This window comes from Coregonus clupeaformis, chromosome 23 (genome assembly GCF_020615455.1).
Source record: "Coregonus clupeaformis isolate EN_2021a chromosome 23, ASM2061545v1, whole genome shotgun sequence".
Classification (NCBI taxonomy): domain Eukaryota; kingdom Metazoa; phylum Chordata; class Actinopteri; order Salmoniformes; family Salmonidae; genus Coregonus; species Coregonus clupeaformis.
Window position 1 is genome coordinate 18164673 of NC_059214.1, and position 18801 is coordinate 18183473.

At 42.0% G+C, this 18801-nt stretch overlaps 1 protein-coding gene across 2 annotated transcripts in view; it reads left to right on the forward strand.

Moving 5' to 3' along the window:
* LOC121536682 (polypeptide N-acetylgalactosaminyltransferase 13) overlaps window positions 1-18801 on the forward strand; it is a 69553-nt gene that overhangs the window by 35253 nt on the left and 15499 nt on the right. The window contains exons 4-12 of one of the 2 annotated variants that reach the window (XM_041844116.1): window positions 3688-3854; window positions 4233-4440; window positions 6007-6177; window positions 7408-7525; window positions 8091-8271; window positions 13258-13397; window positions 14505-14603; window positions 15508-15642; window positions 15979-16008. In XM_041844116.1, the coding sequence (XP_041700050.1) occupies window positions 3688-3854; window positions 4233-4440; window positions 6007-6177; window positions 7408-7525; window positions 8091-8271; window positions 13258-13397; window positions 14505-14603; window positions 15508-15642; window positions 15979-16008 (1249 nt within the window). The remainder of the gene's footprint in view (window positions 1-3687; window positions 3855-4232; window positions 4441-6006; window positions 6178-7407; window positions 7526-8090; window positions 8272-13257; window positions 13398-14504; window positions 14604-15507; window positions 15643-15978; window positions 16009-18801) is intronic. The other variant, XM_041844117.1, reaches the window with a different exon arrangement.

Below are 18801 nucleotides of genomic sequence, written 5' to 3' on the forward strand. Positions count from 1 at the left end.
CCGTCAGCCCCGTCGTCCATGCCGTGTGCCCCCCCCTAAAAAATTTCTGGGGTTGCCTCTCGCCTGTCCGACGTTGACCCGTTTGGCGCCGCTGCTCCTCTCTACGGCGCGCCTCCACCGTCTCTTCCCACAGACGCCGATCCATCCCGGCCTGTATCTCCTTCCAAGTCCAGGATCCTTTCCCGTCCAATATCTCCTCCCATGTCCAGGCTGCCTGCTCCTGGACACGCTGCTTGGTCCTTGTATGGTGGGTTTTTCTGTCACGATCGTCAGGGAGAGACCAATGCGCAGCGTGATGAACGAACATGTTAACTTTATTATCTTTAGTGATAATAGAAACAATAAACAAAACAAGAAACGACTCGTGAAGTCCACGGTATCAATGACCGAACACGGAACAAGAACCCCCAAACACAAAGGGAAAACAGACAGTTTAAATATGGCTCCCAATCAGAGACAACCAGCCAACAGCTGACACTCGTTGCCTCTGATTGGGAGTCACTCAGGCAAACATAGAATAAAACAAACTAGAACCCCCAACATAGACATATAACACATAGAATAAACACACCCTGGCTCAACAAATAGAGTCCCAGAGCCAGGGTGTGACAGACTGTCGTTTCTCTTTGCTTATTTGAGATGTTCTTGGCATAATATGGACTTGGTCTATCTTCTGTATACCACCCCTGCCTTGTCACAACACAACTGATTGGCTCAAACGCATTAGGTAGGAAAGAAATTCCACAAATTAACTTTTAAGAAGGCACACCTGTTAAATTTTATGCATTCCAGGTGACTACTTCATGAAGCTGGTTTAGAGAATGCCAAGAGTGTGCAAAGCTGTCATCAAGGCAAAGGGTGGCTACTTTCAAGAATCTCAAATATAAAATACAATTTCATTTGTTTAACACTTTTTGGGGTACTACATGATTGCATATGTGTTATTTCATAGTTTTGATGTCTTCACTATTATTCTACAATGTAGAAAATGGTAAAAAATAAAGAAAAACCCTTGATTGAGTATGTGTGTCCAAACTTTTGACTGGTACTGTAAGCATATGCCAATGCTGTAAACATTGTCTATATTGTTTATATATTGAATATACATTGGTACCTACTGCCTTGAAACTCAATTGTATGACTGTCCCCCATGGGGCTTACATTACTATAGCATTTTATATGAAAAGTTATCACAAAAAGGAACATTTTCAATATATGTGAACACTGCATGCACTCCATTTCACACATGTACCAGGATTGTGCTAAGTTTAATGCTTGTAGATTTAGCTAATTATGAATTCCACTTGAATGAACTAGTCATATAGTATATTGAAGAATTTGTACAAAATGGAGAGCAAACAAACAGTAAATCTAAATTGTGATCTATTGATTTTATTTCACCCCTAGAGAGTGCAAAGCTGCATAATCATACTAATTGCATCTCTATATTTTCCTCAGTACACCTTGGAACGTTATTAAAGAAATAAGCTTTGCTTTGCAAGACTGTGAGAGAGAGATATTGTTGTGTGGTGTAGTAGCCAGTGGTTGAAACAAATAAGATGATCGCTCAGTGGCTAGTAGCTAGCTACCCTGGTGCTCCCATTCTGTCAGTCTGTCCTGTCACCCGTAGTGGGGTGAATGGGATAACCCTACTGTCTGCTCCACTCACCTGTCGCCTCCTGTCACCTCCCACTTCCACCCCGGCTGCCTCCTCTCTATCTCTAATGCACCATCCTCATACTTTATTTAACATTACAATCTACACTACATGACAGGCTTCCCCTGCCCTTGGTCTGTATCTCTGGGAGTATGTGACTACGTCCCAAATGGCACCCTATTTCCTGCAGTGCCTTCAGAAAGTATTCATACCCTTTGACTTATTCCACATTTTGTTGTGTTACAGCCTGAATTCAACATTGTTCTCAACTATCTACAAGCAATACCCCATAATGACAAAGTGAAAACATGTTATTAGATTTTTCAGAATTTAAAATGAAATACAGAAATATCTAATTTAGTCAATACTTTGTACAAGCACCTTTGGCAGTCTTTCTGGGTAAGTCTCTAAGAGCTTTCCACACCTGGATTGTACAACATTTGCCCATTATTCTTCAAGTTCTGTGAAATTGGTTGTTGATCTTTGCTAGACAACCATTTTCAGATCTTGCCATAGATTTTCAAGTAGATTTAAGTCAAAACTGTAACTTGGCCCCTTGGGAACATTCACTGTCTTCTTGGTAAGCAACTCCAGTGTAGATTTGGCCTTGTGTTTTAGGTTATTGTCCTGCTGAAAGGTGAATTAATCTCACAGTGTCTGGTGGAAAGCAGACTGAACCAGGTTTTCATCTAGGATTTTGCCTGTGATAGCACCATTCAGTTTATTTTTTTTATCCAGAAAAACTCCCTAGTCCTTAACGATTACAAGCATACCCATAACATGATGCAGCCACCACTATGCTTGAAAATATGGAGAGTGGTACTGGATTTGCCCCAAACATAACACTTTGTATTCAAGACAAAAAGTTAATTGCTTTGCTACATGTTTTGCAGTACTACTTGAGTGTCTTGATGCATGTTTTGGAATATCAATTAGGTTAGTATTATGGAGTAACTACAATGTTGTTGATCCGTCCTCAGTTTTCTCCTATCACAGCCATTAAACTCTGTAACTGTTTTAAAGTCACCATTGGCCTCATGTTGAAATCCCTGAGCGGGTTCCTTTTTTAGATTTTACCCATCTACCAGTAAGTGCCCTTCTTTGTGAGGCATTGGAAAACCTCCCCGGTCTTTGTGGTTGAATCTGTGTTTGAAATTCACTGCTCGACTGAGGGACCTTACAGATAATTGTATGTGTGGGGTACAGAGATGAGGTAGTCATTCAAAAATCATGTTCAACTCTATTATTGCACACAAAATGAGTCCATGCAACTTATTATGTGACTTGTTAAGCACATTTTTTCTCCTGAACTTATTTAGGCTTGCCATAAAAAAGGGGTTGAATACTTATTGACTAAAGGCATTTCAGCTTTTCATTTTTAATTAATTAGTAAAAATTTCAAAAAACATCATTCCACTTTGACATTATGGGGTATTATGTGTATGTCAGTTTTTTTAAAAGTTCAATGTAATCCGTTTTAAATTCAGGCTGTAACACAACAAAATGTGGAAAAAGTGAAGGGGTGTGAATACATTCTGAAGGCACTGTATATGGGCCTTGGTCAAAAGTAGTGCTCTATATAAGGAATAAGGTGCCATTTGGGACACAGCCTGTGGAGCAGCATGCCATTTAGCACAGCACAGTGTTTCCCCTATATACATGTCATTTCTAGACGCGCTTTTAAATGGATTGTCATTTAATCAATGACTGGAAAACTATGGGAAAACCTAGCATGTCGTTGTGCTAACGTCTAGTAGCAATGCACCCCCCTCTACCCTTGCCACCACTGCTAGGGGAAACACTAGGGGAAACACTGGCACAGCGTATACTCAGTCTTGTCAACTTTGGCTTTGTTTGAAAGCAGTTAATTTTGTTACAATGCTCTGAGGTAAATTTCAGCCACAAATTGTACACCCACAAGCATGTCACACAACTATGCTCACTGTTGATAGAACTCTACTGTAGACAAGCATCAGGAGTAGCAGCACATTTTGATCTCTCAACCAGAACTCTTGTTGTCTGTCCATTAGTTGCAAGACGAAGGTGTATTCGGATGATCTCCCCAACACAAGTATAGTGATCGTGTTCCACAACGAGGCGTGGAGCACCCTGCTCCGCACTGTCCACAGTGTCATCAACCGCTCGCCACGGCACCTGCTGCAGGAGATCCTACTGGTGGACGACGCCAGTGAGAGAGGTACTGTAGCTGGGTCCAGCCTAAACCTAAACCATCAACTAACTAGCTTCACTGGGTTTAAAGGGGCACTCTGGGATTAATACATGCAGTTCTTAGTATTGGGTGATAATATCTACCACATTAAAGTTTGAAAGACAATCGGCCCTTGATAACTGTGAATTAATAGGAAAAACAACACTGCATAATGAAGTTCTATGGAAGTTTGAAACATGTCTGTTTAACCATGCAATTCTTAGTATTGAAGGATAATAATATACCACATTTGAAAGGAAATCGGCCCGTGTCTTGATAACTGTGAATGAACGCGGAAAAACACAAAAAAATTTAGTTATTTCGCCGTTTGAAACATGTCCTCTCTGATGTGTCCTCTTCTGTCAGACTTCTTGGGAAAGAAGTTAGAGAACTATGCTCGGACCCTGGAGGTTTCTGTGCGGGTCCTGCGGATGGAGCAGCGAACGGGGCTGATCCGGGCCAGGCTGAGGGGGGCAGCTGCCACACGGGGACAGGTTATCACCTTCCTGGACGCCCACTGTGAATGCACCGTGGGCTGGCTGGAGCCTCTGCTGGCCAGGATCAAAGAGGACCGGTAAGGAGATTCACCATCACCCCTCTCAATGTAAATGGAACACACAGCACTGGATAGACATGGGTGGTGCTGATGCTCATAGCAAATCATCTCCTCTCTGTTCTCTTCCTGTTGCCTCATTGAGATGCTAACTCATTAGCATTCCGCTTGTCTTCTGTGTCATCTGAAAACCGATCTGATGTTAATGGTAGACGCTAGTTCGACTTTATAGCAGACAACGACACCAATGCCCGTGACAGCTGTTGTGCCTCTTTTCAAAGGCAGCCATAGCTGAGTGGCAGCTTGTTTTGTCATGATGCTGTCTGTCACTTCTTTATACCGTAGTAGATACAGTTGAATGTGATTGCACTGAATCTGTTGATGATGGCTATTTTAAGTGACAGCATGGCTTAAAACCTATTATTTGGAATCTGTGGTTATTTTAATAAAGTAATAGTGTGGTAATTCTAATCCTGTTTCAGGATTGCACTTGCATGTTCGGTGGGTGAAGGGTTCCTTCTACATAAAAGGGAGAAAATGTAGATGGACTGAAAATTAATTTGCCCCTCCTTGTATCTCTCTTATCTGGTGTCAGACATTTACCCATTTTGCCTCAGGTGCCAGGCAGAAATTAGTTTTGTATTACAGAGGAGATTATATTATAGAGCCATTATACTTTTATGACCCTGCACGTTTATTGATGTGTAAAAGTATGTGCAGGAGCATAAAAGTGCACAAAGACTGATTAGATTTAGACCAGGAAGTGAAGTGGATGCTGAGTGAAGGGGATGTGTTGAATGAATTCCCTGCAGCACATAGACCCTGAGTCCCAAATGGCACCCTATTCCCTACGCAGTACACTGGCTTTGACCAGGGCATTTCCTTACATAGTGCACTACTTTTGACCAGAGCCCTGGTCAAAAGTAGTGCACTAGGGAATAGGGTGCCATTTGAGATGCAGCCTTAGGGTTACCTTCAGCTTTACTATAAAACTCCTACTGAAGAAAACAGTCTGAGCCCATATATCCATATACTGTATTGTCATTGTCAACATAATCTACATGCATATAATCCATTATGTTACCTCCGGTCAGTGTTGTTATGCTAATAGATATGTTTATAATGAGTATGGACCAGCCGATGATTTACTAATATTGAAATAATCTCATAATGAAGCTGGGGATAATGCCACCGCTATAGAAATGCATGGTCAGCAGTTAGCTATTTTCATTTCTCACGGCGCTCACCTGAAGAATGAACAGTTATGGCACCATTAGTTTAGTAAATTATGATTCATTTATTATTTATTTTGTTGATGAATTAATGCTGTTGGCTCTGCCAGCCAAGCAGTTTAATATAACCAGACATGGAATATTATTATCGGAAATAACACACATTTTTGGGGTTTAAGGGAAGAAAGTAAATTAATTGTAGAGACTGCATCACAGTTCTACAAAGTAATTTTTTTAGGGCTTTCTTTCACTATTTCCTGTAAAACTAATGCTTTCGATTCCTCCATGGTTGTTTAGGCTCTCTCTGTATTTCTTGTCAAATGAATGCCTTATATTTCTTTCCATGGTTGTTTAGGAGATCTGTGGTGTGTCCTATAATCGATGTGATCAGCGACGAGACGTTTGAATACATGGCAGGCTCAGACATGACCTACGGAGGATTCAACTGGAAGCTGAATTTCCGTTGGTACCCCGTGCCTCAGAGAGAAATGGACAGGCGCAAAGGGGACAGGACATTACCTCTCAGGTACACACAAGACACATACTGTACATGCCTTTATCTGTGCCCGAGTTGAAAATAGTTTATTTGGCACCCTATTCATTTTATAGTGCCCTACTTTTGTAAAAAATAGTGCACTATAAAGCAGGGGTGCTCAACTCTTACCATACGAGGTCTGGAGCCTGCTGGTTTTCTGTTCTACCTGATAATTAATTGCACACACCTGGTGTCCCAGATCTAAATCAGTCCCTGATTAGAGGGGAACAATGAAAAAATGCAGTGGAACTGGCTTGGAGGTCCAGAGTTGAGTTTGAGGGCTATAAAGGGAATAGGGTACCATTTGGGATGCATACTTTGTTATCACTGTGCAGTGCTGTCAAGCCAGGGGCTGGTGAGTCAGAGGCAGCAAGGGGAGGACTGTAACATTAAAGAACAGTTTACTGAAAAGACTCATAAGACAACAAATGTAAGCTCTAGCTTTCTCATTTCAGCTGAGAATAGGTTGTTTGTAGTGCTGGGAAGTTGCAGAGCTGACATCATTGGTGTGGATTTCTTTAGAAGCGCTCTTCTCCGATAGCTGTCAAAGCTGTCATCATTTAGAGATAGCAATAGATTGGATATCTGTATTATACTGACCTAGCTGCGAGGCAATTTTTTGTGGTTTGTTATTTGATACAGTAGTTGTAGTTTCATGGTGTAGCTTGTTTCATTTTGGAATACAAAAAAATACTAAAGAAGGACTTGCGTCAATGGAGCTGGTGCTGCAAAAATATTGACAAAGTTCTCCATCAATTATATTTTATTGGACAGAGCAACAACATGGTATTATGATGGTGTCACTCAATGCTTCATAAATCAGATTTTCATTATCTTAAAAGAAGATAATCATCTCCAAGACCTAGCTGTGTCTGTTTGCTTCTCTTTAGCAGAATGGAAACGGCAGAGAGTGGATCAAAGAATGAAATAGTCATTTTTGCACTGAGATTGTCAGTCTAGGTCAGGTTTTTATTGTGTGAAATAGTAGTGTCCAAAGTGCTAATTTGTTTGATGAAGAGCTAGGCGATTAATCATATCTTGCTGTCTTATTTCCGAAGCAAATAAAGCAGAGATTCTGCCCCCAGACATTGAGCAATATTGTTCAGCAATATTACTGTATGATATTGATTATTTGTAAGCTGATCTGTTTCTCACTTTGTAAGAAAGGTGTCTCTTGTAAAATGTATTTCTTTATCCACTCTCATTGTTTTTCTCTTACAGAACCCCTACTATGGCTGGAGGGTTATTTTCTATTGACCGGACATATTTTGAAGAAATAGGAACATATGATCCAGGGATGGACATTTGGGGTGGAGAGAACTTGGAGATGTCTTTCAGGGTGAGTGGTTAAGAATAGAGGGCTCTGCTGGGTTATTATGACAATGATTATGTCAAATCAAATCAAATCAAATCAAATTTTATTGGTCACATGCGCCGAATACAACAGGTGCAGACATTACAGTGAAATGCTTACTTACAGCCCTTAACCAACAGTGCATTTATTTTAAACAAAAAAAGTAAGAATAAAACAACAACAAAAAAGTGTTGAGAAAAAAAGAGCAGAAGTAAAATAAAGTGACAGTAGGGAGGCTATATATACAGTAAAATAAAGTGACAGTAGGGAGGCTATATATACAGGGGGGTACCGTTGCATAGTCAATGTGCGGGGGCACCGGCTAGTTGAGGTAGTTGAGGTAATATGTACATGTGGGTATAGTTAAAGTGACTATGCATAAATACTTAACAGAGTAGCAGCAGCGTAAAAAGGATGGGGTGGGGGGGCAGTGCAAATATTCCGGGTAGCCATGATTAGCATGTGTGTGTGTGTGCGCGCGTGTGTACTTGCATGCATTTGTGTATGTGTGTGTGACCACTTGTGTGTGTGTGACCACTTGTGTGTGCAGATCTGGCAGTGTGGCGGCTCGCTGGAGATTATAACATGTTCCCACGTGGGTCATGTGTTCCGGAAGGCCACCCCATACAGCTTCCCTGGGGGAACGGGCCAAGTCATCAACAAGAACAACAGGCGATTGGCTGAGGTGTGGATGGACGGCTTCAAAGACTTCTTCTACATCATATCACCAGGTATGCTACCACGCTTCCATTTTAACCTGTTGTCTCTCAGCGGGTGGGAATGCATATGGAGTGGGAATGCAAACCTGGGTTCAAATACTATTTGAAATCATTTAAAATAAGCTGGGATTGATGGACCCACTGGGCACAGACGTCAATTCAACGTCAATTTCATGTTGGTTCAACGTCATTTCATGAAATGACGTGGAAACAACGTTGATTCAACCAGTGTGTGCCCAGTGGGGAGTTTCCTGGCGCAATGGAACCAATAGAATTATAGGAAAACGTCAAACCCCGCCCACCTGGCACTCCAGGCAGACTAAAGCAAACTTTAAAGCGTTGTAAAATATTTCAAATACTAGTTAAACTCAGGTCTGATGGAGTGGCAATGCATATGGTCTCAGTGTAAATCGCTGAGCTCTGAGCAAGTACTTTAAGGTGAAATCAGCCTCTAGCTATCATTTTGGGTATAGACTGGTTGGTTGTTTAGCAACAAAATCGACTGGTGAGCAACTATGGGGCAAAACAGACTGGGTTGGCTAAGATTGTTGACATGTAAACTCCCAGCTAGCACATAACGTTCTGAGAACCATATGTTTCTTAGAGTTTGGTGAGAGTGTGGTTGTCCTATGGTTATTTTGCATACAACCTTCCCACAACGTTCTGCGTATGGTGCAGGATGCCCAGCTCAATGACGCCATGACACAAGAAAATATTAATGTGTTTGGATGATTAATGCCTAAGCAAATTAATTTCCATGTGTCCTATGTGTGCTTGGAGTTCACAGTTAACCTAAGCTAGCAGTGTTATTAAAAGTCTAATTGAAACATGTTCTCAGAACGTTATTTAATTACCTTCAAATAACCTTTAATTTCCTGTCTTATAATGTTAATAAAACCTCCCAGGAAAACTTTCAGGGAACCATAGTAAAACTTTTTCTGCAACCTAAAAATTCACGTTCCCAGAACAGGTGAAATGTTCACTTCCGTTCTCAGAACAATTAAAAAACGTTCAGTTTTACTAGTCAGGAAACACATGTCTTCGTTCCCAAAACCAATGGGAAACTAAAAACGTACAGTACGTTCCCACAACTTCCAAGGAACCAAATGTGATAGCTGGGCTATATTTAGTCTCAATGTTTATTGAAAACATAAATACATTTGCACAATGAGCGCCTGTTGTCTCTCATGCATTGTTACAGTTGTTGGTTAGCTACAGTCAATACTTTGTAAAGCCACTTATTGCAGCAACTACAGTATCAAGTCTCTTGGGGGTATGTCTCTATAAGCTTGGCACATCTAGCCACTGGGATTTTTGCCCATTCTTCAAGGCAAAACTGCTCCAGCTCCTTCAAGTTGGATGGGTTCCGCTAGTGTACAGCAATCTTTTAAGTCATACCACAGATTCTCAATTGGATTGAGGTCTGGGCTTTGACTAGGCCGTTCCAAGACATTTAAATGTTTCCCCTTAAACCACTCGAGTGTTGCTTTAGCAGTACGCTTAGGGTCATTGTCCTGCTGGAAGGTGAACCTCCGTCCCAGCCTATAATCTCTGGAACACTGAAACAGGTTTCCCTCAAGAATTTCCCTGTATTTAGCGCCATCCATCATTCCTTCAATTCTGACCAGTTTCCCAGTCCCTGCCAATGAAAAACATCCCCACAGCATGATGCTGCCACCACCATGCTTCACTGTGGGGATGGTGTTCTCTGGGTGATGAGAGGTGTTGGGTTTGCGCCAGACATAGCGTTTTCCTTGATGGCCAAAAAGCTCAATTTTAGTCTCATCTGACCAGAGCACCTTCTTCCATATGTTTGGGGAGTCTCCCACATGCCTTTTGGCGAACACCAAACGTGTTTGCTTATTTTTTTCTTTAAGCAATGACTTTTTTCTGGCCACTCTTCCGTAAAGCCCAGCTCTGTGGAGTGTACGGCTTAAAGTGATCCTATGGACAGATACTCCAATCTCCGCTGTGGAGCTTTGCAGCGTCATCAGGGTTATCTTTGATCTCTTTGTTGCCTCTCTGAATATTGCCCTCCTTGCCTGGATGCGTGAGTTCTGGTGGGCGGCCCTCTCTTGGCAGGTTTGTTGTGGTGCCATATTCTTTCCACTTTTTAATAATGGATTTAATGGTGCTCTGTGGGATGTTCAAACAACTTTGTCCCTGACCTGTTTGGAGAGCTCCTTGGTATTCATGGTGCCGCTTGCTTGGTGGTGCCCCTTGCTTAGTGGTGTTGCAGACACTGGGGCCTTTCAGAACAGGTGTATATATGCTGAGATCATGTGACAGATCATGTGACACCTAGATTGCACACAGGTGGACTTTATTGAACTAATTATGTGACTTGTGAAGGTAATTGGTTGCACCAGATCTTATTTAAGGGCTTCATAGCAAAGGGGGTGAATACATATGCACGCACCACTTTTCCGTTAATTATTTGTTCGAATAACAAGTTCTTTTTTTCATTTCACTTCATCAATTTTGACTATTTTGTGTATGTCCATTACATGAAATCCAAATAAAAATCAATTTAAATTACAAGTTGTAATGCAACAAAGTAGGAAAAACGCCAAGGGGGTTTAATACTTTTGCAAGGCACTGTATCACTTATAGGAATATCCTCCAGATTTTTAATTCCACAGTCAATTCCTCATTACTGTACTGTATGCCATGAGCTCTGTAACTAGAGTATATGTAACAAAATAGTTTGAAAGGGAAGCAACCTGTACTGTATCTTGCTATATTTGACCTCCCTAGTCTGGCTCATGTTGCTTCTCCTCATGGTCTCACTGAGTCTCAAGTACAGTATGTCTTTGCTCTACTGTTCCTTGCAATAGTCTTCCATTAAGTTTCTATGCTGCTCTTGACATGCCAAACAAGGCAGGGCATTGTCCTATGTTCAACTGCATTTCTCCACACTTTCTCTGATCTTTTATTCATTGGAAAGCACTGTACTAAGTATCTTTCAAGATGTTCGACTGAAGATTTCCTGAAATTGCGTTCACATATTCATGGGAGACGTTGCTGTTCATGATCTCATGGGAAGCTCAAACAATGTTGTCACCACAGCCTAGCGACGCAATAGGATTGGCAAGAGATTGGCAGTTGAGTATCCAAGTAATGTTGGAGCCAAGTTATGAGATTAGATTTATGCAGTGCCTCGCCATTATCTAGTTACATTTTGCATGAAAGGCACCCTTTCCAAGTTTCCAGAATGCTCTTTAGTCTGTCTTCTGAGGAATAGGGGGGGGGGCCCAGTACCCTAAGTGATTCCTGAAAAAGCATACTCACAGTATCCTCTGAAGGCTGCAGGCAGGCAGCAGAGAGAGAGAGAGAGAGACAGTACTGGGGCTGTGATAGATGAGCCTCCCTGTCTAATTTAGCCCGGTTGGCATTGAGTGTCTGCTCCTCCAGGATATTACAGGGGATGATCAGGTCAGGCCAGCTCCACTGTTAGGGTGTGTCCCAAATGGCACCCTATTCCCTTTATCAGGAGTGGGCAAACGTTTTTTGCTTGCGGGACAGAAAAAGGGCAGTTATTTGAAAATATATAGGTCCATTATCATTTCTACATAATTTCTATCTATTCTGAACAAAAATGTAAACGCAAAATGCCAAAATGTCAACGATTTTACTGAGTTACAGTTCATATAAGGAAATTGAAATAAATTCTATGGATTTCACATGACTGTGCAGGGTCGCAGCCGTGGGTGGGCCTGGTAAGTCATAGGCTCACCCACTGGGGAGCCAGGCCCAGCCAATCAGACTGAGTTTTTCCCCACAAAAGGGCTTTTATACAGCCAGAAATACTTCTCAGTTTCATCAGCTGTCCGGGTGGCTGGTCTCAGACGATCCCGTAGGTGAAGAAGCCAGATGTGGAGGTCCTGGGCTGGTGTGGTTACACGTGGTCTGCGGTTGTGAGGCCGGTTGGACATATTGCCAAATTCTGTAAAACGATTTATGATAGAGAAATGAACATTACATTCGCTGGCAACAGCTCTGGTGGACACTCCTGCAGTCAACATGCCAATTGCATGCTGCTTCAAAACTTGAGACATCTGTGACAAAACTGCACAGTGGCCTTTTACTGACTCCAGCACAAGGTGCACCTGTGTAATGATCATGCTGTTTAATCAGCTTCTTGATATGCCACACCTGTCAAGTGGATGGATTATTTTGAAATAAGCTTTTTGTGCGTATAGAACATTTCTGGGATCTTTTATTTCAGCTCATGAAACATGGGACTTTACACTTTACATGTTGCGTTTATATTTTTGTTCAGTGTATTTTTAGATGTTCAAGTGTGGCCTGGAGTGTTTTTTTTAACCCAAAATAACATTTTTGCTTTTTTTCACTCCTGCCGGTCGGATTGAATGGGCTTGCGGGCTCTTCTCTCACCGATGGTTATGCTGAAAACAAAACCAATGTTAGCACTTTCTCTTTTAATAACCCTTTTTTGCAGTGGGCTAATAAAGGGACAAGCAGGATGTGTTTTGGAAGTCTTAAATTGGGTGTGATACAATAATCTGGCACTGATTATTTGACTTTGTTGATAAAATTATGAGTCATTCTCCAAGAATTCACATTCCTCTATGGATGATACTTTTTGCAAAACATCAAACATAACCTTGACAATTGAAGTGCAGGGCTTTTCATTTTCTAGACTATTGTCAGCCACTGAACATGTATTGATGGAGAGAGTCCCTCTAGTGTACAGCTTTGGCGTTGCAGCCACAGCTGCCACACCCACCAACCAAAAGGGTGTTGCTTGTAAGCAGTAAGGGTTCTTGTTGTCTTTTGCTGATATTTCAATGCATGTGTCTCTGTACTTGAACCAGGTGCTGTACGTATCAAGCATCTCAAAGTAGAAGTGATGATCTAGGATCAGGTCTCCTCTGTCCATTCATTATAATCTAAAAATCCAAACTGATCCTAGATCAGCACTACCAGTCTGACATGCTCGATACATATGGCCCCTGGTCTTGGTTTGTGTTGCAGGTGTGGCCCGGGTGGACTATGGAGATGTGTCCTCTCGTAAGACCCTGCGTGAAGCTCTGCAGTGTAAACCCTTCTCCTGGTACCTGGAGAACGTCTACCCCGACTCTCAGATCCCCAGGAGATACTACTCACTTGGTGAAGTATGAAGTCTTTCAGATACTGCAGCCCAATGCACCTCTCATGACCCTGGATAAATCCCAAATGGCACCCTATTCCCTATACAGTGTACTACTTTTAACATGGGCCATAGGGAATAGGGTGTCATTTGCAACGCAGATCATCTGTTTGATATCAAAAGTGAGTCAGAAGACCTGGATATTCCAACCATTGAAACTCGACGATAAATAACCTAATGTGTTTAGTTGTGGTTTCAAACCCAAGCACAGGATAGAGTTGGCTAACAACATTCTAGATAACAGGTTAGCACCAGGCAAAGAGGGGAATGGTCTTGATAACATACAGTATGCCAATAAAAAAGGGAGGCCATGATTGATAGAGAGCATGTAAAATAATGTGACTGGTTGGGAGTTTGGAGAGATGAGGTTGTAATCCCCAAGTTGAATTCTGCTGAGGCTTCAGGATTTTACAGCCTACATCCAATGTACTGCAGTAAAAGCTGTCTATGGCATGGAACTACAGCAGCAGCAGCAGCACCCTCAGTCTTCCCTTCCCCTCTCCTGCCCTCCCGCCGTCTGCTCCATGATTGACTCACTCCGTAGCACACGTCCCACTTTTAACAGCCCTAGTCATTAGCTTTTATATCATTTAATTAGGAACGATACCATTCCTGCATAGTAAGCAGGTTATACAACACCTAGCATATAGAGCATGCCCAGCCTCTATGAGTATGTTAGTTAGATATTAGATGGCTCATTAAATAATAATTTGGGGTGGGAACTTGCGGTAATACTTAGATCACCACAGATCTGATTTATGCAGCCATTTGCGTTGCTGAGCACGGTCCCTAATTATGACTTACATCACTGGTGAAATATAGGTAATGAGTTTAGATTGCTTCTTTTATTGAACAGTAAATATTTAATTAGATTTGACATCTGGGCCACAGAGACAAGAAGCAGGGGCTTTTAATTTTGTCACCTGGAAATTAAGTGCCAGTGTTTGATGAGAGGGACGCCATTTCTTCTTCCTCTATAAGCAGTGGCTTTTGTTAGCTGTAAATATTCCAGGGTGGATGGAAGGATGGTAATTATGAATCCAATGTTTTTTTTACTCCTTTCTACCCCTAGATCAGAAATGTTGAAACGAACCAGTGTGTGGACAACATGGGTAGAAAGGAAAACGAGAAAGTTGGCTTCTTCAACTGCCATGGCATGGGTGGGAATCAGGTAAGGAGACCGCAGAAAGAGGAGAGCGCTATAGAGTTAGTCTTGCAAAATACCTTTCCCAAAGTTCCTAGGTTTTCCAGAAATCCCAATTGGAAGATTCACTGAATCAGGAGGGAATTAGCAGGAAATCCACAATCCTCAAGCAAGGATTTCTAGAAAACCTCAGAATTGTGGAAAGTTACCAGAATTAGTCCTGTCTGAATCTGCCATGTCAGTAATTTATGCTTGTTAGGAAGGTTATTATCCCAGCCCTAAAAACCTACTGTTGTCTGGCAAACTCCCAGGTCCTCTGATAATACTTATCCCGTGCAAATCGTCATCCCTGTGTTTTGAGGGATATTACAGAGTTTAACAGGTGCTGCACCCAGTTTGGGTAAGAACATGGGAACAAATTGATGCTTAAAACAAAATGCTATGCACGTAGCCTACAGACGAATGATCTGTTTTGTCACATATCAACGTTCCAGTGCCATACTTCTCTTTTAAAAGATGAAGTGGATGATATTGTGCCAGTGAAGTGATAAATTGCCAAATACGTCAGGCAATTAAAATGTCTGCATAGGTTAGAGTTCAGGGTTCTTATTGACATGCATTATTATTTTGATTTTCACCGAACTGAAGGCCATTAGGCCAATATTAGGCTATCCCTAGACATTTGAAATATCTTCACGCCTAAAAGAGCCTCCAGGATTCTGTCATAACGGTCAATTTTGAATGAGGAAAAAAAAAAAAAAACAACAGGGGCAGTTTGGTAAAACTAATCCTGTCCGAATTGTCCACTGGAAAAACGGATATGCTGGGGTAATAATTACAGAACCAACGTTCTATAGTAATACTAGCCCGGTGCGAATAGGGCTTAGGAGAGAGACTAGTAGGTATATGACCGTCTCGTTTTCTCTGCCAGGTGTTCTCGTACACGGCTGATAAGGAGATCCGGACAGATGACCTGTGTCTGGACGTGTCTCGTCCCCATGGCCCTGTGGTCATGCTGAAGTGTCATCAAATGAAGGGGAATCAGATGTTTGAGTATGACGCAGAGGTAAGACCAAGACTCCTCCTGTATTGTACTGTGTGAGTCTTGACAGGAGTGTTGTAACTGGGATTATGACGCCTTTGCCACACACTGATTGTCCTGAGGAATTTCTTCACTATTACATAGCAAGATATTTCATATTTATAATGACACACCTGTACTAATACATAAAAAACGTATTTTGTAAAAAATGTTATGATTGTTTTGAGCCACCAGAGGGTGGTACATGTCAGGAGTTGGGCTTCTGTTCAAATCCTGAACAATAGCCATCATTCTGTTACGCTGTGCACATTGCAGCCCATAATATTCCCCATTTATTAAAAATGTTCTTATCTCATGCAGTATGTTGGCAAGTGGGAATATGATTTTGAGGTAAGCTTGCTGACCTGGTTCTCATGAATGTTGTCATCTAGTTAAGGTAGACAGTGTATATACTGTAAGTCCTGTGTTTGGTAGGTAGTAGTATATTGTGCTTAGTGGTTGTAAGGCCAGTGTTTCTCTCATTAGTCTGTGAAGTCCTGTGTGACGTTATGTTAGTAGTCAATAGGAGTGTTCATGTTAATGCACTGGGGAATGTGACCTGTTAGCCAGACCAGGGGACCGATCAGATTCCACTGTCCAGTTATGAACCTAATGAAATGTGAGTCCCACACTGCACTCCACTGACTCAGACATAGTTGCAAAATTCCAGTAACTTTCCCAAAATTCCCTGGTTTTTCAGAAATCCTGAGTGGAAGATTCCTGGAATTTTGGGAAAGTTACTGGAATTTTGCAACCAAATGACAGTAATGTTAGACACTACTGAATGGCCCATTATATTCCAACAGATTGGTTTTCATTTCAATGATCCAGGACTGAATAGTACACTCCTAGATACAGTTGAAGTCGGAAGTTTACATACACCTTAGCCAAATACATTTAAACTCTGTTTTTCACAATTCCTGACATTTAATCCTAGTAAAAATTCCCTGTCTTAGGTCAGTTAGGATCACCACTTTATTTTAAGAATGTGAAATGTCAGAATAATAGTAGAGAGAATGATTTATTTCAGCTTTTATTTCTTTCATCACATTCCCAGTGGGTCAGAAGTTTACATACACTCAATTAGTATTTGGTAGCATTGCCTTTAAATTGTTTAACTTGGGTTAAACGTTTCGGGTAGCCTTCCACAAGCTTCCCACAATAAGTTGGGTGAATTTTGGCCCATTCCTCCTGACAGAGCTAGTGTAACTAAGTCAGGTTTGTAGGCCTCCTTGCTAGCACACGCTTTTTCAGTTCTGCCCACAAATGTTCTATAGGATTGAGGTCAGGGCTTTGTGATGGCCGCTCCAATACCTTGACTTTGTTGTCCTTAAGCCATTTTGCCACAACTTTGGATGTATGCTAGGGGTCATTGTCCATTTGGAAGACCCATTTGCGACCAAGCTTTAACTTCCTGACTGATGTCTTGAGATGTTGCTTCAATATATCCACATAATTTTCCTTCCTCATGATGCCATCTATTTTGTGAAATGCACTAGTCCCTCCTGCAGCAAAGCACCCCCACAGCATGATGCTGCCACCCCCGTGCTTCACGGTTGGGATGGTGTTCTTCGACTTGCAAGGCACCCCCTTTTTCCTCCAAACATAACGATGGTCATTATGGCCGAATAGTTCTATTTTTGTTTCATCAGACCAGAGGACATTTCTCCAAAAAGTACGATCTTTGTCCCCATGTGCAGTTGCAAACCGTAGTCTGGCTTTTTTATGGCGGTTTTGGAGCAGTGGCTTCTTCCTTGCTGAGCGGCCTTTCAAGTAATGTCGATATAGGACTTGTTTTACTGTGGATATAGATACTTTTGTGCAGTGGGGAAAAAAAGTATTTAGTCAGCCACCAATTGTGCAAGTTCTCCCACTTAAAAAGATGAGAGAGGCCTGTAATTTTCATCATAGGTACACGTCAACTATGACAGACAAAATGAGAAAAAAAAATCCTGAAAATCACATTGTAGGATTTTTTATGAATTTATTTGCAAATTATGGTGGAAAATAAGTATTTGGTCAATAACAAACGTTTCTCAATACTTTGTTATATACCCTTTGTTGGCAATGACACAGGTCAAACGTTTTCTGTAAGTCTTCACAAGGTTTTCACACACTGTTGCTGGTATTTTGGCCCATTCCTCCATGCAGATCTCCTCTAGAGCAGTGATGTTTTGGGGCTGTCGCTGGACAACAAGGACTTTCAACTCCCTCCAAAGATGTTCTATGGGGTTGAGATCTGGAGACTGGCTAGGCCACTCCAGGACCTTGAAATGCTTCTTACGAAGCCACTCCTTCGTTGCCCGGGCGGTGTGTTTGGGATCATTGTCATGCTGAAAGACCCAGCCACGTTTCATCTTCAATGCCCTTGCTGATGGAAGGAGGTTTTCACTCAAAATCTCACGATACATGGCCCCATTCATTCTTTCCTTTACGCGGATCAGTCTTCCTGGTCCCTTTGCAGGAAAACAGCCCCAAAGCATGATGTTTCCACCCCCATGCTTCACAGTAGGTATGGTGTTCTTTGGATGCAACTCAGCATTCTTTGTCCTCCAAACACGACGAGTTGAGTTTTTACCAAAAAGTTCTATTTTGGTTTCATCTGACCATATGACATTCTCCCAATCCTCTTCTGGATCATCCAAATGCACTCTAGCAAACTTCAGACGGGCCTGGACATGTACTGGCTTAAGCAGGGGGACACGTCTGGCACTGCAGGATTTGAGTCCCTGGCGGCGTAGTGTGTTACTTTGGTCCCAGCTCTCTGCAGGTCATTCACTAGGTCCCCCCCGTGTGGTTCTGGGATTTCTGCTCACCGTTCTTGTGATCATTTTGACCCCACGGGTGAGATCTTGCGTGGAGCCCCAGATCGAGGGAGATTATCAGTGGTCTTGTATGTCTTCCATTTCCTAATAATTGCTCCCACAGTTGATTTCTTCAAACCAAGCTGCTTACCTATTGCAGATTCAGTCTTCCCAGCCTGGTGCAGGTCTACAATTTTGTTTCTGGTGTCCTTTGACAGCTCTTTGGTCTTGGCCATAGTGGAGTTTGGAGTGTGACTGTTTGAGGTTGTGGACAGGTGTCTTTTATACTGATAACAAGTTCAAACAGGTGCCATTAATACAGGTTACGAGTGGAGGACAG